Source organism: Daphnia pulex, chromosome 7 (assembly GCF_021134715.1).
Source record: "Daphnia pulex isolate KAP4 chromosome 7, ASM2113471v1".
NCBI lineage: Eukaryota > Metazoa > Arthropoda > Branchiopoda > Diplostraca > Daphniidae > Daphnia > Daphnia pulex.
In genome coordinates, this window is record NC_060023.1 from 7,544,837 (window position 1) to 7,564,427 (window position 19,591).

A 19,591-nucleotide genomic window follows, 5' to 3' on the forward strand; every position below is an offset into this window, starting at 1 on the left:
GGTATTGTTTTTATTTGGGAAGGGGGGGGGGGGGTATTGCCACACCATCTGGCGTCCGTCGTTTGCTGTGCTTGGCCTCTGTCGGTATTTTCGGAACTTCTTGGTGCTTGTGGATTTTCAGCTTCAATGGCGTCGTCTCGTGGTTCTGTCAGATTGCGTTCTCTCGGTTCCTCCGTTCTTGTGTCTTGTGGTTCGAATTGGATATGCTTCTTCTGCTGTTGTGGTGTTTGCTGGTATCGGTAGGTATTCGCCTTGAGCGTGCTGTGTTTTGTTTACATTTTAACTGGCTGTTTCTAACAAACTTCCTTTTTTTGCAGGTGGTTTTGGTTGGTTTGGTCTGTTTCGGATTTCCAAGTCCTTTGAATTTGGCCCTATTTCACTTTAGATCGTCGTCTTGTAGGTTATACGGCTATTATTTGGCTGAGTACAGGTATCTGTTGAATTTTGGTGCCTGGTGCACTTTTGTTGATTTTTGTTCCGACTACTTAGGTTCTGCTGCGCTTGAAAGGTTGGCCTGTTGCATAAGCCCAACCTTCTCTTTGGGTATACTTATTCCTCGGCTTTCTCCAACTCTTTCTGCTTCTGGTCACTGGCCTTGCTGCTAGTTGGTTTTGTCTTGCCTGATGACAACGGGTTGATTGTTGGCCTAATTCTCTTGGATGCTCCCACCTGGCTGGTGTTTTCTGCCACCACTCCTTCCACCACTTCTTCGGATCTGCAGATTGGTGGTACGTATGCTCCTCTTGCTAGATAATGTCTACTAGGTGGGATCTGTTTAGAAATTTTGCCAGGGCGTCCCTGATTTTGAACTGCGTCTTAGCTCCCAGTGCTCTGTTGAGCGCGAGTATTGTATTTACGTCCATGGTCACGTTGAGGTTGGCTAGCAGCGGGCGGATCTCTTGGCGCTGGTTTTCAGTGGCCGGGCAGTCTATTAGGATGTGTTTGACGTTTTCTATCGCCTCGCATCCCTTCCTACAGCTGGGGTCTGCCTTCTTGTCTATTCTGTGGTTGAAAGAGTTTAGGTCGTTGTGCCCTGACCTTAGTCTATGTAGACAGATCGTAGTTGCTCTGTCCTTGTGGTGAAACCAGTCAGTTAGCCCTGTTTTGGTCATTACTTGGATGCAGGTTTTCTGGCATTTCTTGAGATCGCCCAGGAGATTCTCTTTCCAGTCGGCTCTTAGTAGTCCTATTTTTTCTGATGGGGAGAGGGGGTAGTCCGCTTTCGTTCCTGATGGGTTGGTGCATTCGTATTGTGCCAGTCTGTCCGCTTCTTCATTTCCTTCAATGCCTACGTGGCTTGGAATCCAAGTTAGTGATGTCTGGGTGCCGCTGGAGCTGAGGCTGGCTATGGTTTCTCTGATGTGGTGCACTATGTCGTTGTTACCAGGGTTGGTGGAGGCGATGGTTTTGATTACCGAGCTTGAGTCGCAGAATATCATCACTTCCGGCGGGTATTCATTCAATTTGTAGGTGAGGTCCAGGGCTAAGTCGACAGCTAGTAATTCTGCCGAGAATATGCTTGCTTGGTTGCTGAGGAACCAGGATTGTGATAGGTTCCTATCAGGGATGTGTAATGCGCATGCTGTTGTTTGTGCCGTTGACAATTTTGATCCGTCCGTGAAGATGCACAGCGTTGAGGCCGGGATTTCTCGGTGAAGGGTTCTGAATAGCTCCGCTGCTGCTTCCGGCTTATTTACTGCGTCTTTTTTAGTTATCGGGAGCCATCTAGTTTTGCAGAGGGTTGGCCTGCTGGGCGGACGGTAGTTGTAGCTGGTCCAGGTTGGTGGCTGGTTCTCGAACGAGGCTTCTCCCTGCCCCCGTATTTACAGCATTTCGTCTCTTAGGCCCGGAGTGCTTCTTTTTGGGAATTCCGTTGTTTTGTCGAAAAGCATCTTTGCTGTTCTGTACATTGGGTTGTACGCTTTGTGGCTCAAGTTGACCAGGTACTTTCTCGTTAGCCATTTTCTTCTTGCTGCGGTGGGTCCGGTGTCCAATTCTGCATACAGGATCTCTTTGGGTGTAGAAATTTTCTAGTTGAGGATTATTCTGATTATAGCCCGTTGGGCTATGTCCAGTTTTTCCAGGGAGGTCTTGCTGGTATTTCCATACGCTATCAGTCCGTAATCTATTTTGCTTTGAATAATGCTTTTGAAAAGTAGGATGAGGGTTCTTACACGTTCAGTACTGCACAATGGTCGTATCAAGCAAGTTGTTAAAGGTGAGTAAACATGAGATTGGTGTGGACCATGTGCAGATTTATTTAAATATTTGAATATTTTTATTTAAATAAAATAGAGAGAATCCTCTCCAATAAATTATTTGTTAATGTGGAAAATGAGAAATTCACCGAAGAAACTAAAGGTGCTCTTAAAAATGCCAAATCGCATTTCGTTGCAGATCAAATGCGTGTTCCAGCGGATGAAGGCAACGATTGTAACTAAGGTAATTTCTATAGTTCATTACATTTAGTTTTGTATTTGTCTAAATAATATGTTTGTTTTTAGATTCTCTACTTTGGTCGTTTTCTCAAGTTATCCTACTTTCTCACTTGGACCACCATATTTAGAATAGATTATATATATGCTCTAAGAAACTACCAATGACGAGGGTCCAGACCAAAATACAAACCAAGACATAATTAAAAAAATTGAAATGTTGTAATACTTGTATCGTAAATGTATCCTATTATGGCTAGAACACAGGAAATAAAGTGTGTTTTTCAAAATTTATTTATTTACTTTTGGCCATTTATTTGTAGTAAAAATAGCCACAGCAAATGCATTTGCGTATTTTGGTTTTTGGGGCGGTAAATTGTTGGGGCCTAAACGGGATAGTTAAATGGCCAACATACTTCTTCCTTGGTATTAGAGAGTAAACTCCAATAATTTACCAACACTAGATATTATAATGCTTAGAAATTATATTCAAAAGGATGTGAATTATATATCCCCAGAAATAGCAAATTTCAATTATCTTCGAGCTGGAAGAGAGAGTTACGGAGAATCTTCAATTGGTTGGGTACAAATTCATCGACATGAAAATGTATTTACAGTCCTTGGAGTCATAGCTCCTGAACATAATGTCACCAGCAAAAATTACGTAGTTGAAGTAGAAATAGATATAAAGACATATAAAATTGTCTCTTCCATTTGTAAATCATGTGTTGCCCATCAAGGTGGTTGTAAACACCACATTGCATTTATTGGATGGATTCACCGAAGGTCTGAAGAACCAACTAAGGCCGAGGTGGAGTGTTACTGGAAAAAAGTATGTTGTCTCAAGTTGGGACAACAACTAAATTGATCTAGAAATTTAGTAAACAATAAAAGAAAGAACAGAAAGGGCAATGGAAAAGTTATAAAGCTGAGAAAGAAAGAAACGCCGAGTGGCAGTTTTCTAAAAGAGGCCATTGAACATGTTTCGTTCGTCAGAAGCACACAACCACAAGTGACAATCATCCCACAGATTTTTTATTATTTTCAAGAACATGACGAATGGTTTCAAAACTTAGACCTGCACAAACTTATGCAACTGTTTCAAAGAAGTTTTCCAGCTGGATCACCAGAACAATTTCGTGTATTTTGTAAGACAAACATGAAGAATGAGAATTGTAAAATAGCTGCAACAAAGACAGCCAGAGTCAGAGTGAGTGTGGACATCGGTTTAAATTGAGGTAAATAGATAAGATATTTATGTAAAATTACTATAAAATTTCAAACTACACTAATACCACACTTATAGGTATGGTAGGATAACGGCTTCCAAATTGTTTGGTTGCCTGATGTCAAAGCAAATCTGGAAGTCTTGTTTATCTCATGTTGGGTGCAAAACTTAGACAATCCCCTGCAATGGAAAGAGATATTTGCTTAGAGAAGGAGGTACTGGCTAAATTTGAAGCTTTACAAAAAAACTAAATTCCAAAGATGTGGCCTTCTTCTGTCTCCAGACTTTCCTTTCTTTGGGGCTTCACCAGAAGGAATAAATGAAGATTGTGTGCTAGAAATAAAGTGCCCATTTTCTTTAAAATAAAAATTATCTTACATCAATGCCAAAGATGAAATTTCCGCTAAATGTTTTGCCCAGATGCAGCTTCAAATGTTTCTGTCTAACCGCAAGTCATGTTTATTTTGTGAAGCTGAGCCTGACTTTGAAATTTCTTGCAAAGTCAGTATCAGGGGAGTAAAGTTTGATCCTACATTGTTAAATGATTTGATTGTTAAAGCCACTATCTTCTGAAATAGTGCAATATGGAACACATTACAGTGTAAATAGTTTAGGCTAAACATCCTAATTTCACTTTGCTATAACCATGACGCAGAATGAATAAAGAACAAAATGTGCAACTTCATAGTGAATTTCAAAAATAAGTTATTTTATTTTATTAGGGGCCCACGAACATTCAATAAACCACACACGCAATACATTACAGAATCGCAATACTTAATCAGATTACTATCCAAGCGAACATGTGGAGCTAGAAAACTAAATTCACGAATCCTACTTATTGCCCGCTCAACATGAATTCTTATGCCAGCAATTTTCCTTGACTCTACAACTGGTTCTTTAGAGAGGGCAACTCCTTCTGAGACACTGGGGGCGTACGTTGCAACACATGAGGCTAATTTTTTAAAATCCTCGGTCAGCCATAAAAAATGTTCCAGGAACAAGATCACTTTATTGATCATGAGAGGAGGCAGAGATTGTTCAAAGAGACGAAGAGCGTCCGCCGGATTGCAAAAAAGAAAGATGTCAACAAAAAGCTTGTCACAATCGCTCCAGCATTTTAGAAGCGAATTACTTTTTGAAGTAAATTTAATGGTGTCCATGCTTGGAAATCAGGTAAAAAAACGGCTGCTGTCATGATACTTATCTCACCTGCCGGGGTGCAGGGATAATGTCAGAAGACATTCACAGGTTGCCGATTTGTCCTTATAAAAGTCTCGTTCTATGACACAGAAGTTAATGGCCTCGGCAATATTGGTGAAATGGAAAAGTAATTAAAAAACGGATGTTTCAACGTGTGAAATAGTATCGGCGGGCACCGAGCAAGCAGCATCTGGAAAAGCAGAGCTATTCCCTTGTGCCTTTGAACAATAAACTGAAATTAATTTATTGCTTAGCAAGGGTGGGAACGTTTAAATTGGCTAGGTCCATATTCATGTAGAATAAGGAAGTGTGACCCCTTTTTATATTGCATAGTTAACCTTCTTACCCTTAATACCATCCGTGAATATAGACATGAACAATCGAAACAAAGTTCTTATTTTGTATGTTTTTTTCTTTCTCCTATTAGTCGTTGCTTTATAAGCCATGTACTCCGGACACTGTAGGCTTCACCATCGACGGCAAGATGGCCAGTCAGCGCCCACTCTCTGTTCACGTCCTCTTCTCTGAAAATATCAAAATCAGTGCCACGCTGGACCAGAAAATCAAAATTCCAAAACTGATTCCGTTGCGGGTCAAAGCTTCCGATGGATTGACCGGCGTATCCGATACATCGATCGCCCGGAACCACTCCAACCACCGACGACTTCAAACCTCAAGTCAACCGATCTACCTACGACCCCAGCAGAACTCCTTCCAAACTTGGTAAACAACAAAATTTGAACAATTTCATCTGCCTTGAATGTGATGATTTTGATTTTTTACATATTCCGAGAGTTTACGAAGTCACTTCCCGAATCGTTTCGGATCCTTGGCCGGACGAAAAACGTTCACTTCCTTCTTTGCCATCTCCTCCTGATCGCTTGCTGCCTCTTCGTGTCCAGTCCGGTAGCTCAATAGTGACATCCTCGTCGTTCACCGACATCACGAACGAGGATTTCGAACGAATAGTCGTCTCGCATGACTTCTTAGTCCCTCCTATCATCCTATTGGAGGAATTTTGATTTTTTTTTTACTTTGGATGGGCATTAAAATATTTTCTGCCCGTTTTTCTCGTTTCCTCTCTGTGTTTTGGATGTTGTGGAAGTGTTGGTGGATAAATAATCGGTAAATGCCAAGTGGAGGAAACACAACACGTCGCGAAATCCGATCAATTCGCTGATGTTACAGGCTGAAGATGTACATCATGTATAATACATGTACATGCTAAATATGTTGCAAGCGACTACGAGGCAGTGGACACTGGCGTGGACGAGCGCGAAGTCCAACGGATGAAACTGGAAAAAATTGACTCAGAATTTCCATCTGCCATCGAGTGCTCTGGCCTCCAAAGAAGATTTCGCGACTATTTCTGTGAAATTTGTCGAGGAGACGAGTGGCGACCAGCCCAATAAAACCGGCCCAACCTATCTAATGCAGGTCAAGGACCGGCTCAAAATTCAAATAAGTTTGGTCGAGCTGACCAACAAATTGGCAAACAGTGGCGTCTGCTACATCCTTGTAACGCCCACCAACGTCACCCAGTTCATCAGCGTCATCGAACGTTCCAGGTAAGTTTGTTTCCGGATTGTTTCAAAAAAAGGCATGGGCAGCGCCAGAGCCTCTCACGTCCAGATCGTCCAGGGAGGAGGACAAAGTGAGAATCAATTCCTTTTCCGGATCCTCTAAACGCTTATGGACGGCCCTGGGCAGGACGAACTCTGAGCAATCGGTGATAGCCGCTGTGCAAATGCCGATTGCCGAGAATTACGAGTTGGATTCCATGTTTGAAATCTCCATATTTGAAATTCAAACAGAATGTTTCATTTTCCAGAAACTATAGAGTTAAGTTACAGCAGGTTAATTTGATGTTTTAAAAAAGGTAGGTAATTCTTGGAATCAAGATAGGAGCAGAATTTTGACACCAAAATATCTGGTACAAAGACATCGGAATACATACACGGCATATTCTAGAAACGACTTCCACTACTTTGAAAATCCATTGTTCGAAAAAATAGTACAATCAATAATAGCCAGGTGGCACACATCCCTGTAACAGACTCTGCTTTAGCTTTGTTACCAAAACAAAAAAGATACTTAAATTAATTTTCTTATAAAAAAACGGCATGTCGATTTTATTTTAGAGTACTCATCTGAAATAGTCTGAGGGTACCACAACTGAAAAGAGATTACACAACTTCTTCTATATGTTTTACATGGGATTTTGTTTGACACGATGTCTATACAAGCCATAAAAATGGCAAGAAAACGCTTAATAATGAAATGTTTTCAATAAAAGTCAAACTTTCAGCAAAGTTCAAACTTTCCAGCATTCATTGTTGCTAGCTTCAGTGTAAAAAACTTTCCAGTTGACAGTGCTGGAACAAAATTCACTGCATCAATATCTTACAGGATATTGATTCTAATCCATCTATTTTTGGCTCAGCCAATTGAACCGTCTTTTGTCTCTCAGATCACTGCTTCTGCTTTGAATGAGCCAGAGTTTTTTTTTACTCCGATAAACCCAATCTGTGGGTATTGATGTTCACCACTGAGACTTTAAGTCTATAATAGTTTGCTGAGCTGGTCAATGGACCCTTTATCTGGTTTCATGGGAAAATCTGAACCATTCCAAAGTGACCAAAGAAATGCTGAGAACATAATTTTCTCGGTTTGTCGGAGAAAACATTTTTTATGAGTGTGATAAATGATCATTTTTTGCTCTTTATAAACTACATTTCTATCATTGCAACCGCAATTAAAGTCTTGGGAATAGCTTTGGGTGCTACGGCTAGCAACAATGAATGCTAGAAATTAACAAAAAATAGCCAACTAATTAAATAGTTGGGTAATACATTAGGATATCTAGACGCCACAGTCAAAATAAAAACAGTTTTTTTTTTCAAATGAAACAACCTAATGTCTTGCAGTGTCAAGGAATGTCGTTCGAATAACGTCTTCGGGTGATGAATGATTCAGGTGATTGACAGGTATAGCTTCAGCTGGATCTACACTTTCAACATATTCATACTTTGGCTTCTTATAGATGTCGTCTGTTCTTGAATGTTTTTCACTCTGTCTGTCAAGTACGTACTAATGGTTGTTGAGCAATAAGTTTTTTTTTTCTGTAGCATCAGCTGCTTCTAATGGGGCATATGTTTCGTAAATTTTTCTTTAACCAGGGAATGTTACCTTTTGTCTAGAAAGGTCGTCTAATGTAGACCAGACGACATGAATAAGTTCCCAAAATACCACAACAAATTTAAGATCGCTTGATTCATAGCTCTTATGAACAGCATATGGTATCATGTCACCAGCAAAATTTTTACCAAATTAATTTAGACGTATTCTGACTTCAGGACCAGATAATTCAGAAACTATATAACCTGGTCATTCAGCATTTACAAAATGAATAGGCCAAATCATTCTTCCGTCATTATAATTAATTATAAATGTATTTGATTGTGAAATACACTGAAATAAAACCATTCCTTCTGTCCATCGTTCTGAATCGTGTTTTATAAATGTTTAAAGGGTCCCGGACATTCAGGCCAGTGACGATAAAATGATAAAATGTATGTGATATAATTTCCCCCTTCATCGTGATTCGAATTCCCCCTCAAACCAAGCAAAAAGGTTTAAGTTTTTTTTTAGTTATCCCTTACAGATATCCGACGCTTTCCTAACTTGCTACCCAACTAAAATTTTAAATCACAGGACACAGACTATTTCAATAAATTCGCTGCCTTATTTCTTTTGTGGGAGAGGGTGATTCATTTAAGGCTAGAGTTAATATGGCAGTGGGGTTGCTATACCTTAATACTGGCCTGAAAGTCCCCTGGCACTGGCCTGAACGTCGCTGGCCTGAACAACGTCACTGGCCTGAACGTCACACATCCATGTTTAAATAATCTAAAAGCTTATGATCTGGCATCAGGATACAAAGTTGCCTGAGCATTCCACCATTTCGTAACTTCTTCCATTTCACCAGTTGCATTATTCAGTGCAAAATATAAAGTTTATCAACTCCTGTGTAAATTTTCCTAATAGCTGAAAATGAATTATCGTACATACAAGTGGATTTCTTTTGCCCTTTGAAAATTGCTAAATCTTTTAGATGTTTTAAATAAAACATTGCAATACTGTTGGCGTTAAAGCTTAAATCTCGGACTTTGGTTTCCAACAACTATCATTGCAACTATTCCTTTAATTCATGGAATAACATGTTGAATTTCAAAATATGTTGTACCAGTCAGTGTTTTGCATGTGGCAGATAAAATAATATAATATAATATAAGACAATGAACTCTTTTTTCCATCTTGTCGGAAGAAAGATTAATACAAATAATGTGTTTAAAAAATGAGTTCCAAGACGAGGGCGTGCTATTCTTCGATTAAAAGTGGAAATTGGACATGTGCAACAAATATGTTGAAAGAAAAAAATGAAGAAAGAAATGGTCGAGTAGTAGACGCCACAGCTGAAACAACAGAAAATAATGCTTCTACAAAACGAAAGCGGCCACCAGATAAACCTATACAAATTTTCTCCGTCAACGCTTTCCCAGTTTGGAGGAAAACTTTTTTCCGTGATTGGCGTGAAGAGGGTATACAGAGATGTATACAGAAAGACCAAATGGAAATACTTTATATAGAAAATAGAATTACTAAGCTTGTTCTGCGATAATGATCATTACTTCTGAGAGGGAAAGGATAAATCATAATTTTCTAACTTTAAATCCCATTTGAAGTTGCTAAATCCAAAAGAGTATTCTGGCATTTCAAATTCTCAACATCAACGAATTGAAATTTTTGCGATACCAACTTAAGTACACCAAACTAAACAACAGCTGGACGAAAGATTGACTAAAGAAGTCACTGAAGACAATCTGCCCCTGAATTTACTGACTAGAAATGAGTTCTATTCTTGGATCAAGGTATATGAGATAAAAAATATATTCCTATAACCAACTTAAAAACATATTATATTTCCGTACAGTTGCTTGCGACTGGTTATCATTTGTCTTGTCCTCAGATATTGCGCAGCACACTGATTCTGAAACCACTAACCGAATAAGCGGCCTTAACCGTCATTATTGATATTTGGTCTTCCAAGAACAAGCTTGTGTTCTTTGGCTTTTCTTGTCAAAGATTTCAATCTAATTTTAAACAATTTAATGCATTCTTAACGCTTACTGAGAATAAGGGAAGACAATCATCATCATCACAATCAATTCTCGCGGAATATGAGCACGTCATCAAATTCTGGAAACTCCCTATCTGTAAGGTATTTATTATTTTTAGACCCGAGTTTGTCGTGAGTATCTTGAATAATTGTTAATCAATGATCATATATTTGCAGATTGTTCGAGTTATTACAGATGGTGGGTCAAATATGCTTGCTTCCGGTTTTTTATATTCAGTTTCCTTCGAGGCAAACACCAGATTGCGCCATTCCTGCTGTAACTTAAAGGTATTCTCGATGACTGCATGAATCATATTTGGAAACGGAAGAAACAATCGAGATTGAGTTTTCCATCGACGATGATGGTGAAACAGTGCCGTTATGAAAAACTGTTGTTTAGCTTGCCCAAGAATTAAGGCAAGCTTCTACAGAAGATCGTTATGTTCTGTACGAGCATAAGGATCTTGAACAAGATTTGCATGGCACAATATTTGTTCTAAATAATGCGACAATGGTAGCTGTCAACAACAAGGAAGCATATTCTTTGTATTCTACGCTCCATTTTACATGTGTTGCTCACATTCTGCAATTGGTTATAAAAGATGGCATAAAAACTATGGGGGTAATTGAATGTTTTCTTATTATCTTGAATGCCTTATATTACTTTAGTTTTTCTTTAACAGTCACTAGCCGAAGCTATTGAACACGCTAGAAAACCAGTCAACTACGTTAGAAAAAGTATTTTTGATGCTGAAATGGGGGAAAGCTTAGCAAAACTGTCTCTTCTAGCAAAAAATGCCAGTGGAATTTCCAGTAGCTACACATTTTACTTTTACTTCGAGTCTTCGACATTGCTCTGGGAAAATCAAACGGAAAACTGAACGCCACAAAAAAACATGGCAAACTTGAACTATTTGAAATTGAAATAATTAAGGAGTTGATCTTATTTTGATTTAGGTTTAAGAAGGTAGTGACGACTTCCAAGCCAACTACGGAACTGTTGGAATTATTTTTCCTCCCTTTCTGAACATGGTGTCTATTTCTATGAAGAGAAATGGTTTAGAAGTATCAAATCCCAAAAGTCATTTACTGATAAATTTATAAATTGCAAAGCTGTAGCAAAGGGCTTGTTTACCTCGTTAATTTTAAGATTAAGCTATATGTTATTATGGACGCATCCTTTGTTATATGGGTAATATGTGAACATTTTTGTTGTCTACTATTTGCAATAAATCATTTTTATGTGTCTCTAGGTTCGATCCAGTAATAATATTTTCAGTTTCAGCAACGACTTTTTCACTGCGGAAAACATTTTTCATTCCACACAACGGTTGCGTAATTAATCTTATCTTTCCGAATTCAGACACCTCTGATTGTCTGTATCTTATCTGTTAAATTATCTTTTTCCGTAAGATTAACTTAATCTTATCTTTTGATTTTTAAAAATTTTTAATTTAAACTTATCTTTCTTTAACCTTCAGATGCAAAACACTGGGACCAGTCCATGTTGTACCTGCATTTACTTTTTTCCAATTAACAATCATTAAATTAAATTCTTTGTAATCTTCCTTTTCAGAGAATTTGGTCGATGGGCATAAAATAAATAAACGTGATATTGGCAGATATAATCTAAAATTGTAGTAGGACCATATTCCTTTGAATTTTGTGGACCAAAAAAGTTATTCCCTGGTAAAGTATACATAGCCAGGATTTTTTCTTCGTCCAACTGGTGCACGTTTGTTTCTCTCTTTTTTATTTTCATGTAAAAATTTCTTATCCACTGAGATAACTGTTTTGTGGTTATTCTCACCTTCTAGCAAATATCCATATTTTGCTTGAGTCCAGCTTCAAAATAGTTTAGATCTTTTTCTTGGTATGGCACTGTATACAAGCCATATTCAGCAATCTTATCTTTCTCACATTTTAATCGAAACATTTCTCTTCGTCCAAAAAATAATGTCATTGCATCTTTTAACTTATTATATGGTGGTTTATATCTTCCAGATGGTATAAAAAAGTATGGCGCATTCTTTGGTATCAAATTCAAATAGTCTGCAGGTAGAGTTCATAGTAGTTCAAATAGTCTAGGTCTGCATCAACCAAACCCCACATATTTCTATTGTCTTAAAATAATTCGGGAACTTTATCAACAACTAAGGAATGTGCCCTCTTATCTCCCCTATCACCTTCCATTTAATCTAAAGGTCAACATGACGGTTGATAAAGAGATAAAGCTCTTTCTTTGTGTGAGTTTTTCGTTAACCTCCCTACAACGTGGCTTCCGACTTGGAGGGCTATTTACAACGGGTTTGAAGAACCCGTTTGATGTCTAGAAGCCAGTTTCAGACAACCGTTCATAAACCTGCGCTTTCGGGAAATAAACTGTGTTAAAAATGGTTTATAAACCCTTATTTAAACTGTGTAGATAATCGAGTTACAAATCCGTTTGTAAACTGGCCATCAATGCACTTTTATAAATTTTTTCTTTCCTCAATTTGGTTTCATCAACCGTGTTCAAACCCGTTTCATGTAACTGACAAATATCCCATTTTTTGAAATTATTCTACCCGCTTTAATTTCAAAAACGTTCCTAATAAACATGCATTGCCTTCATTAATTGATAATAAATAAAAAAAAGTAGGATGAGATAATTGTCATGTATTTTAATGTATCAACCAAATGAGATAAATCAAACAAAAAGTTAAAGAATAAAAAAACATGGCACATAATCACAGGGGCATCACAAAGTTTTTGATATTATTTTTTAAACTATTAACGACGTGTTCTAGGGACTCGTCCTCTTCGTTTACCCCATCAGCTCTATTTTTTTCCACTATTGGTGGCAGGGAACCAGTTTTTTTCCGGAATACGGCGGCCACGTTTTTCCGTAGCACCTGTACTTTCAAAAGGAAATCTCTTGACGACACCTGGATGAATTTTTTAGATGTGCAGTATGCATCAACTGCGACTAAATAAAAAAATAAAGCCACTATTTAGTTTTAACGTTCTAATTATCTTAGTCAAATATTTCACCTTTTAACACAGCCAATACATGCGACATGTTTTTCAATCCAGTTAGATTTGTTGTCTTTCGCCAATGCATCGCGTTGCATCCAGCCTCGCTGAGAATGGCTAAAAGGGCAGCTCTTATCATGGCGTCAACATCGGAAGCAGCAGACTGATACGAATCCATTAGGTTCAAAGTCTACAAAAAAAAATTTAATACATAAACATTCTAACGACATATACAACGTTTAATTACCAAGCTGATAGATAATTGATCATTGGTCTTCAAAAGTTTGTTTATATTAGATAGAACCTCCGGCTTATCTGTTGGTATAAGCATTTTAAATCCAGTTTCATCATCATCAACGGAGAGAAATTTTTTCACGATCACGTCATGATAGTTTTGCACAGGAGCAGGATTTTCTTTTTGCTCCTGTGCAACAACAAACTTGAAAATAGCGTTAATCTTCTTGGCCATATTCATGACTTCTTCATAACAAGCACCTGTGAATATTCAAAATACACAAAATTAATTCATTTCAATTTGAAATCAATAAAGAAATATTTACATCTCTCGTCAGAAGAACTCAATCTTGGTCTTTTAGATTGAGGCGGAAGAGTTGGCGATCCGCCAGGAAAGCCGTCCAACATCGTGAATGCTTCTTGATATCCATCGGAAAAACCTAGATCATAAGGTTTTGGTCTCACGCTTTGAAGAACTGATATAGTTCGGGAATCATCTATCAATAAAGGATATTATTAGTGTAGTAGAGACAGTTTAAATCAATACTAATTACCATACCGTTTAATTCATAGTCGACAGATGGCAGTTGATGACTCTCCTCGACGAATAGAGACGTTTCCGTAAGCATATCACCTTGATGGCCGTCCTCGACGGATGGAGTTGTGGAACTATTGCCGATGCCTCTGACGTTTAAACTGCTGCTGTTGTGACTTAAGACGGCACGGATTGGACCTGCTGGAACGACGGACGATGAAACAATTGGACCGGGACCGTCGGAAACGGCAGCCTCAACAGTCACAGACGACGAATGATGTTGCTGATGATGTATTTCCGCTTGTCGATTACCTTCTTCGACGACTAATTCAGAAGTTTCTGTTGGTTCATGTTCAGAAAAAAAAAATTAAGTCGTATTATAAGTTAAAATAACGAGAAATTATGCAATTGATTGTAGCATACCTGGTCGGCGTGAAGTTCGAGTAACATTGGGGACAGCTAGCTCGTAATCGGGAAATTTCTTAGGGATTCTCTGTCTGGATGTTCCTCTTAAATTTTCACTTCCAGATGGAATCCAAACACTTTTTGGGTCAGCCTGGAATGTTTTAACTCTCTTGGAAGCCTTTCTAAATTTTTCTAAAAAAAAAAATTGATAAGTTTAAATATATTGCCCTTAATAGCAATAATGTAATATTACTGGGATCATTTAGATTTAAAATTTCATCTAGTTTCCACTCCATAAAGGAACTGTTTGGATAGACACTTGTTTGAAAGAGCCCAGATGCCCAATTTTCAGGGTTTGTTTCAGGTTCTGAAGAATTGATTGTTGGAAAAAGATAATAACGTTTACACTTTGACAACCATTGTTTTGGAATTTTGAGAAATGTTTGGCTTGTCTCGGATGTTATTGGATCTTGAATTGTTGACTTGATCACATAAAATAGAAGAACTTCTTTAAACAGCAAAACATCCTGATCAAGGAATTCATATTCCCCATACCAGGCATCCTTTGGATATCCAACGTTCTGTAAATGAAGTTGGGTTTTCGATAACACATACAAAGAGAAACAATATGACGTAACTTACAAAAAATGAAGATTCATCTACATTTGACCCAGGTTGTTGGACAAATGTAAGTTGTGTCCCATTCCAAGGTGAACTTAATTCATTCATTCTAGGTCTATGGAATTCAAAAATAGCCGTTTACAAGTGCGTTGAAATAAGCGTAATATTATAATAAAATGGGACTCACCAGAATAGTCTTCGTCTCTTGTGAACTGTCATCGAGCATTATAACTTGAGACCACCGATTCTCTATCGAAGAGAATGTATGATTGTCTGCAATCATATGACTTTCTCTAATACTGGACATCTGGCGGATCGAAAATCAAATCTGTAATTAAATTCAAGTGATATATGGCAACATCTACGTGATTTATTCACGATTGCATTTTCAGTTAAAATTACAAGTAAGACTGTCGACATTTTCAACCAACGAAATCAGAACTGTCAAGAAGGTTTGAGCGTTTGGTTGCCTCCATTATTGGCCTGAAATGGATTTCAATAAAGAAATAGTGATTAAATTGAAAAGGCAAATTAGTGACCAAGTAGTTCAAATAATTTTGAAAGTGACTGGTACAGATAAACAGAAAAAACCTTGGGAATCGTTAACTCGAGATTATAAAAATGATTTGCGTGGTAAAGTGGCTAGAATAATAATTGATTGGAAAGAAAACGGAGTGTTGTTGTGCAACGTTGATATTTTGAAACGTTTTGAACTGAAAGTGATAGAAGAACCTAACAAAGGAAATATGCCTAACAACGATACAGCTGATGAACAAAGTAGAGACACGTTTCAAAATAACTTCACCAGTTTCAATGATGATGAGGAACTGTTATACCCAGATGTTGTTGATGGAGATAAAAATCACGTAAAAAAATACTATCAAGCTTTGATTACAATATTTGTTTATCCGTATTTACGTTACATCTTATTATCTAGAATGACGTAACCCGATCAGCAGCAGCAAGTAAAAATAGAATGATGAGCCATCAGGATTCGTCTGAAGAATCAGAGGACGATAACAGAGTAAAATTTGACTTATCTGAAACAATTAACTTAATACGTAATGCAACACGCAAAGGCAAGTAATACTTATTACTAACGTTTGACGAATCTTATATAATCTATTATAAATTTTAAAAATAGATCGCGTTCTAACGTTTAAAAGAATATTACAGCACTGGGCTGTTGCAACTAACCAGACTCATAAAGCGTTAAACCTTCTACTTAAACTGCTGAAAGATAACAAACCCGAAGCAGATTACGACTCACTACCATACAGTGGAGAGAGTTTGTTGAATAAAGATTACTTTCGTGAAAAACCAATACCGACCGAGAGGACTATGCCTTATTCTTATTCTGCTCCCAGATCGAGTTCTAGTCAACAAAAAAAAAGAAATCGTCCTGGCTCTCTACCTAAGCCAAAAACAATACGAGGAGTGGGCAACTATATTCATTTCGGTCTCGAAAATGCTTTGATGGGTGATTCTCCTGGTCTCGTCTACAAAAATGCCGACCTATTTACTTATGCAGCTATATACAAAGACCACCCTGATTACATTCACGACTCATTACGAAAAAAGGTGAAAGCGAGTCTAATATACATAAAAACAATAAAAAAACTAAATTTTTTTAGATCGAATCAATGAGTGAGAAATTGCAAATGGAAAAAGCTTTTCTGGACATACGCGGCCACGTAGCAGCACTGAATGATAAATTAATTCACTACAAAATAACTTGCAACATCGACGGTGTATGCGTATTAAAAAATTCCGAACAGGGTGAAGTAATCCCTATTTTGTGTTTTGTTCATTCAATAAGCAAATCTGCCTCACCAGAAGACTTGGAAAATGAAATCATTTTGAAAATCAGACTTCCCTTTATCGTCGGATATTATCACGGAAAACATAAACCATCATCGGTAGAGGATCTATTACAGGATTTCATTTCTGAACTAATCAAATTACATCCGGATAACCATGGCCCCGAAACGGAAGGACGGAAATGCACCTGCACTATATATTGTATGTCCTGCGATTCCCCCATGAGGTAAAAAAATATTAGAAAATATGAATATAGAAAATATTCATTGTAAAAAATTTTGCATTTTAAGGTATTATTTGAAGAAATGTAAAGGTGGTGGGTACTGGGGGTGCGAGCGCTGCATACAAAGAGGCAGTAATAAAGTAGTAACCAAAACACTTGGCGCTACAGAAATTGAATCAATTCAATTTAAACGCACGGAAGCCCCATTAAGGAAGGACGAAGACTTTCTGACATACTACAGCGCCAAAAGCAAAAATGTTGAAGACAACCACTGCAGTGATCGAGTTCGCCCTAGCCCTTTTTATGATTTACTTCCTATCGTTCGTGGCTTTGCGATCGACCCAATGCACACTGTATACCCTGGAAATTATGGGAGAAGACTAATTGGGTTCCGATCAGAAATTAAGGAAGGGAAAATCAGTGTAGCTCAACTAAAACAAGTCGACGACAGGATTCTTCTCTTCCAAAAATGTAAGCCATGGGATTTTGATCGAAAAGTAAGGCCGCTGTCTACATGTGTCAACAAGTACAAACACCATGAGCTACGCAACATGCTTATGTATTACCAATTCCCGGTCTTTCACGGAATCCTGGATAAAACTGATTTAATCAACATCATGAGACTACAAAAAGGAATGCTACTACTCGGTGGCTCTCAAACTACACCGGTTCCAAACGAAAACATTACCGAAGCAAGCGCGGAATTTAAAACCTATTCTCATGAACTTGAAGAAAAGAAAATCCCTATTCGATACATGACACACGCAACGATTCATATACCTGAAGACGTGAAATATTTTAAGGTTGGTGTAGAGAGAAACGCTGCATGGGTTTTTGAGACGTTTCAAATGTTTGTACGGAAAGGAGTTAGACATGGGAACAAAATCTGCGAGCAAGTCCGAAATCGTCTGATGGAGCGGTTTCTTTATCTTTTACCGTCTAAAGCTGATGGAACTATCATCACTAACGAAGAAATGTTTGAAATCGAGGTTGCAAAACATTCAGCTAAAAACTCAAACAAGCAAATTGTTGTTGATTGGAACCCAGGTAGGGGACATTTCCCAACTCAAATATTAACATTCCCGGATTATTCAATTTCTAACAAATTTCCAAATAACGTGTTGCTTCTACGTGACGCGTCAATTGTTGTGTGTACTTCTATTATAAAAAACAAAGATAGTGTCTTTCAAATTCGAGGGATGAAATTTGAAAAAGTGAAAGACGCCTTCAAAGTACCATATGTCTCTTCAAGATTCAACACTGTGCTTGCTTCTAAACTAGGGGGATATGATATTTGGAATGTAAATTCTATCAGAGGAAAAATGTTCGCTTGCCCATTTGACCAAAACGACTGCAGTACTCTGCCTAACATTGTAACTGAGAAGACAGCTATATGGTTCGTTACCCCGATTCGGCATACACTGAATAACAACGAATAATGAATGAAATGCACAAAATTACCTTTGTTCAGAAGAAATCAGACACACTTGATAATAAATCTTAAAATGTACACAATAACTTTGGCACACTAGCTAAGCGTTACTCCGTCAACGCGTCATCTGTTTTCCAACAAAGAAGTCAGCGTTGCCAAATATAAACATCATATATAGGCGCATGAAATAAACCCCCAAAAAACACAGAATTATTATATCGATTATTGAACTGGTTTTCAAACAGTTTACAAAACCAAGACCATAGCGCCGTTTATAGAACTCAAATAAATAATAATTTATTACGGGTTTTTTAAACGGACATCAAACTGTAGTTTTATTTATTTTCTTTGGTTTTCAATTTTGCCTCAAAACGCTGTTTAAACGTTTATTAGCCGTATAGTTTATAGAAACGGAAAACTAGAAGCTTGCCACGTTGTAGGGCTTCTTACTTCTTAACATCTATACAATGGTAAAGAAATATGCTATTTGCGTAACAGAATTTGTGTAATTAGCAAAAGTAAGGTTTGGGAACATTTTGAAAAAAACCACGAACATGTTTCTCATCTCTCGTTCCACCATAGTTACATTTATTTACAAGTTCAGCCTTAATCACAAAAGCATCGACCATAAACTATCCAAACGACCAAGATTATTGGATGAAAATGGCAACAAAACGGAAGATAAAATGTAAAGATGAAATGGGGGCTGAAAGTTCTAGTTTCCTGAATTAGGTTGAAAAGAATGTCTCAACAAAGTGGACGCGGGAATTAATGCTGATGGTCCGTTATCCCCACCGATGTCCGTCTCGGATGCTTCAACTTTGAATGACAGGAGGTTCTTTTTATTCATAGAGTTCCTCACAATCAAGTAATGGGCTTTGCCAAGTTTAGTGTTTGTATGTTTGCATTACATTTTACAGCTATGTTTTTTTACAGCCGGGTGAAAAATTTTTCTTTACCCTCGCAACAGCAAAATTTGAAGTGATTTGTAAGTTTACTGATGCTCTTTATTGTGAGAGGAATACACTGATTTACGATTATCGACAATCCTCATTTCATCACGTTTTTATGCTATTCTGATCCCAGGATAATTTCATCAGGTCACAGCAGTACCATTACCCACAAACATATGCCGGAAATGTATAACGAAGCAGTCAAAAGACAAATAGAAGAGCTTGCTCTGATTCGGTGGGTGGTTGTCACTGCCGACGGTGTGACTTGCCACAATAACCACCACTATATATCAGTGACCACTCACTA

At 37.8% G+C, this 19,591-nt stretch overlaps 1 protein-coding gene and 1 long non-coding RNA gene across 6 annotated transcripts; one reads left to right on the top strand and one right to left on the bottom strand.

Annotated features, from left to right (window-relative positions):
- The first annotated feature begins 327 nt into the window (after positions 1–327).
- On the top strand, positions 328–2,729 carry LOC124197383. Of its 2 annotated transcripts, none has more exons than XR_006876118.1 (5): positions 328–430; positions 490–728; positions 2,157–2,218; positions 2,296–2,442; positions 2,505–2,729. It is a non-coding gene; the product is annotated as an uncharacterized LOC124197383 (long non-coding RNA). The 2 variants fall into 2 exon arrangements; XR_006876119.1 differs by having other exon boundaries at positions 2,160–2,218.
- A 9,954-nt stretch (positions 2,730–12,683) lies between these two features.
- LOC124197767 lies at positions 12,684–18,468 on the bottom strand. Of its 4 annotated transcripts, none has more exons than XM_046593315.1 (11): positions 18,361–18,468; positions 15,258–15,338; positions 15,043–15,162; positions 14,877–14,970; positions 14,488–14,815; positions 14,253–14,426; positions 13,854–14,168; positions 13,621–13,791; positions 13,308–13,555; positions 13,079–13,250; positions 12,684–13,013 (listed from the first exon to the last, which is right to left on the bottom strand). In XM_046593315.1, the coding sequence occupies exons 4-11, from the start codon at positions 14,961–14,963 to the stop codon at positions 12,775–12,777; spliced, it is 1,734 nt and encodes a 577-aa protein (XP_046449271.1). In that variant the 5' UTR covers positions 14,964–14,970; positions 15,043–15,162; positions 15,258–15,338; positions 18,361–18,468; the 3' UTR covers positions 12,684–12,774. The 4 variants fall into 4 exon arrangements, with proteins under 4 accessions (XP_046449271.1, XP_046449270.1, XP_046449268.1 ...); XM_046593314.1 differs by having other exon boundaries at positions 15,043–15,183; XM_046593312.1 differs by having other exon boundaries at positions 13,854–14,180; positions 15,043–15,183.
- Between the last annotated feature and the right edge of the window lie 1,123 nt (positions 18,469–19,591).

Excerpts from the sequence above, each read along its gene's own strand:
- LOC124197767 (XM_046593312.1), bottom strand. The coding sequence starts at position 14,963 with ATGAATGAATTAAGTTCACCTTGGAATGGGACACAACTTACATTTGTC. Across the intron at positions 13,792-13,853 it reads TGTCGACTATGAATTAAACG|ATGATTCCCGAACTATATCA; the intron begins GTATGGTAATTA and ends CTTTATTGATAG. Across the intron at positions 13,556-13,620 it reads GAGTTCTTCTGACGAGAGAT|GTGCTTGTTATGAAGAAGTC; the intron begins GTAAATATTTCT and ends GAATATTCACAG.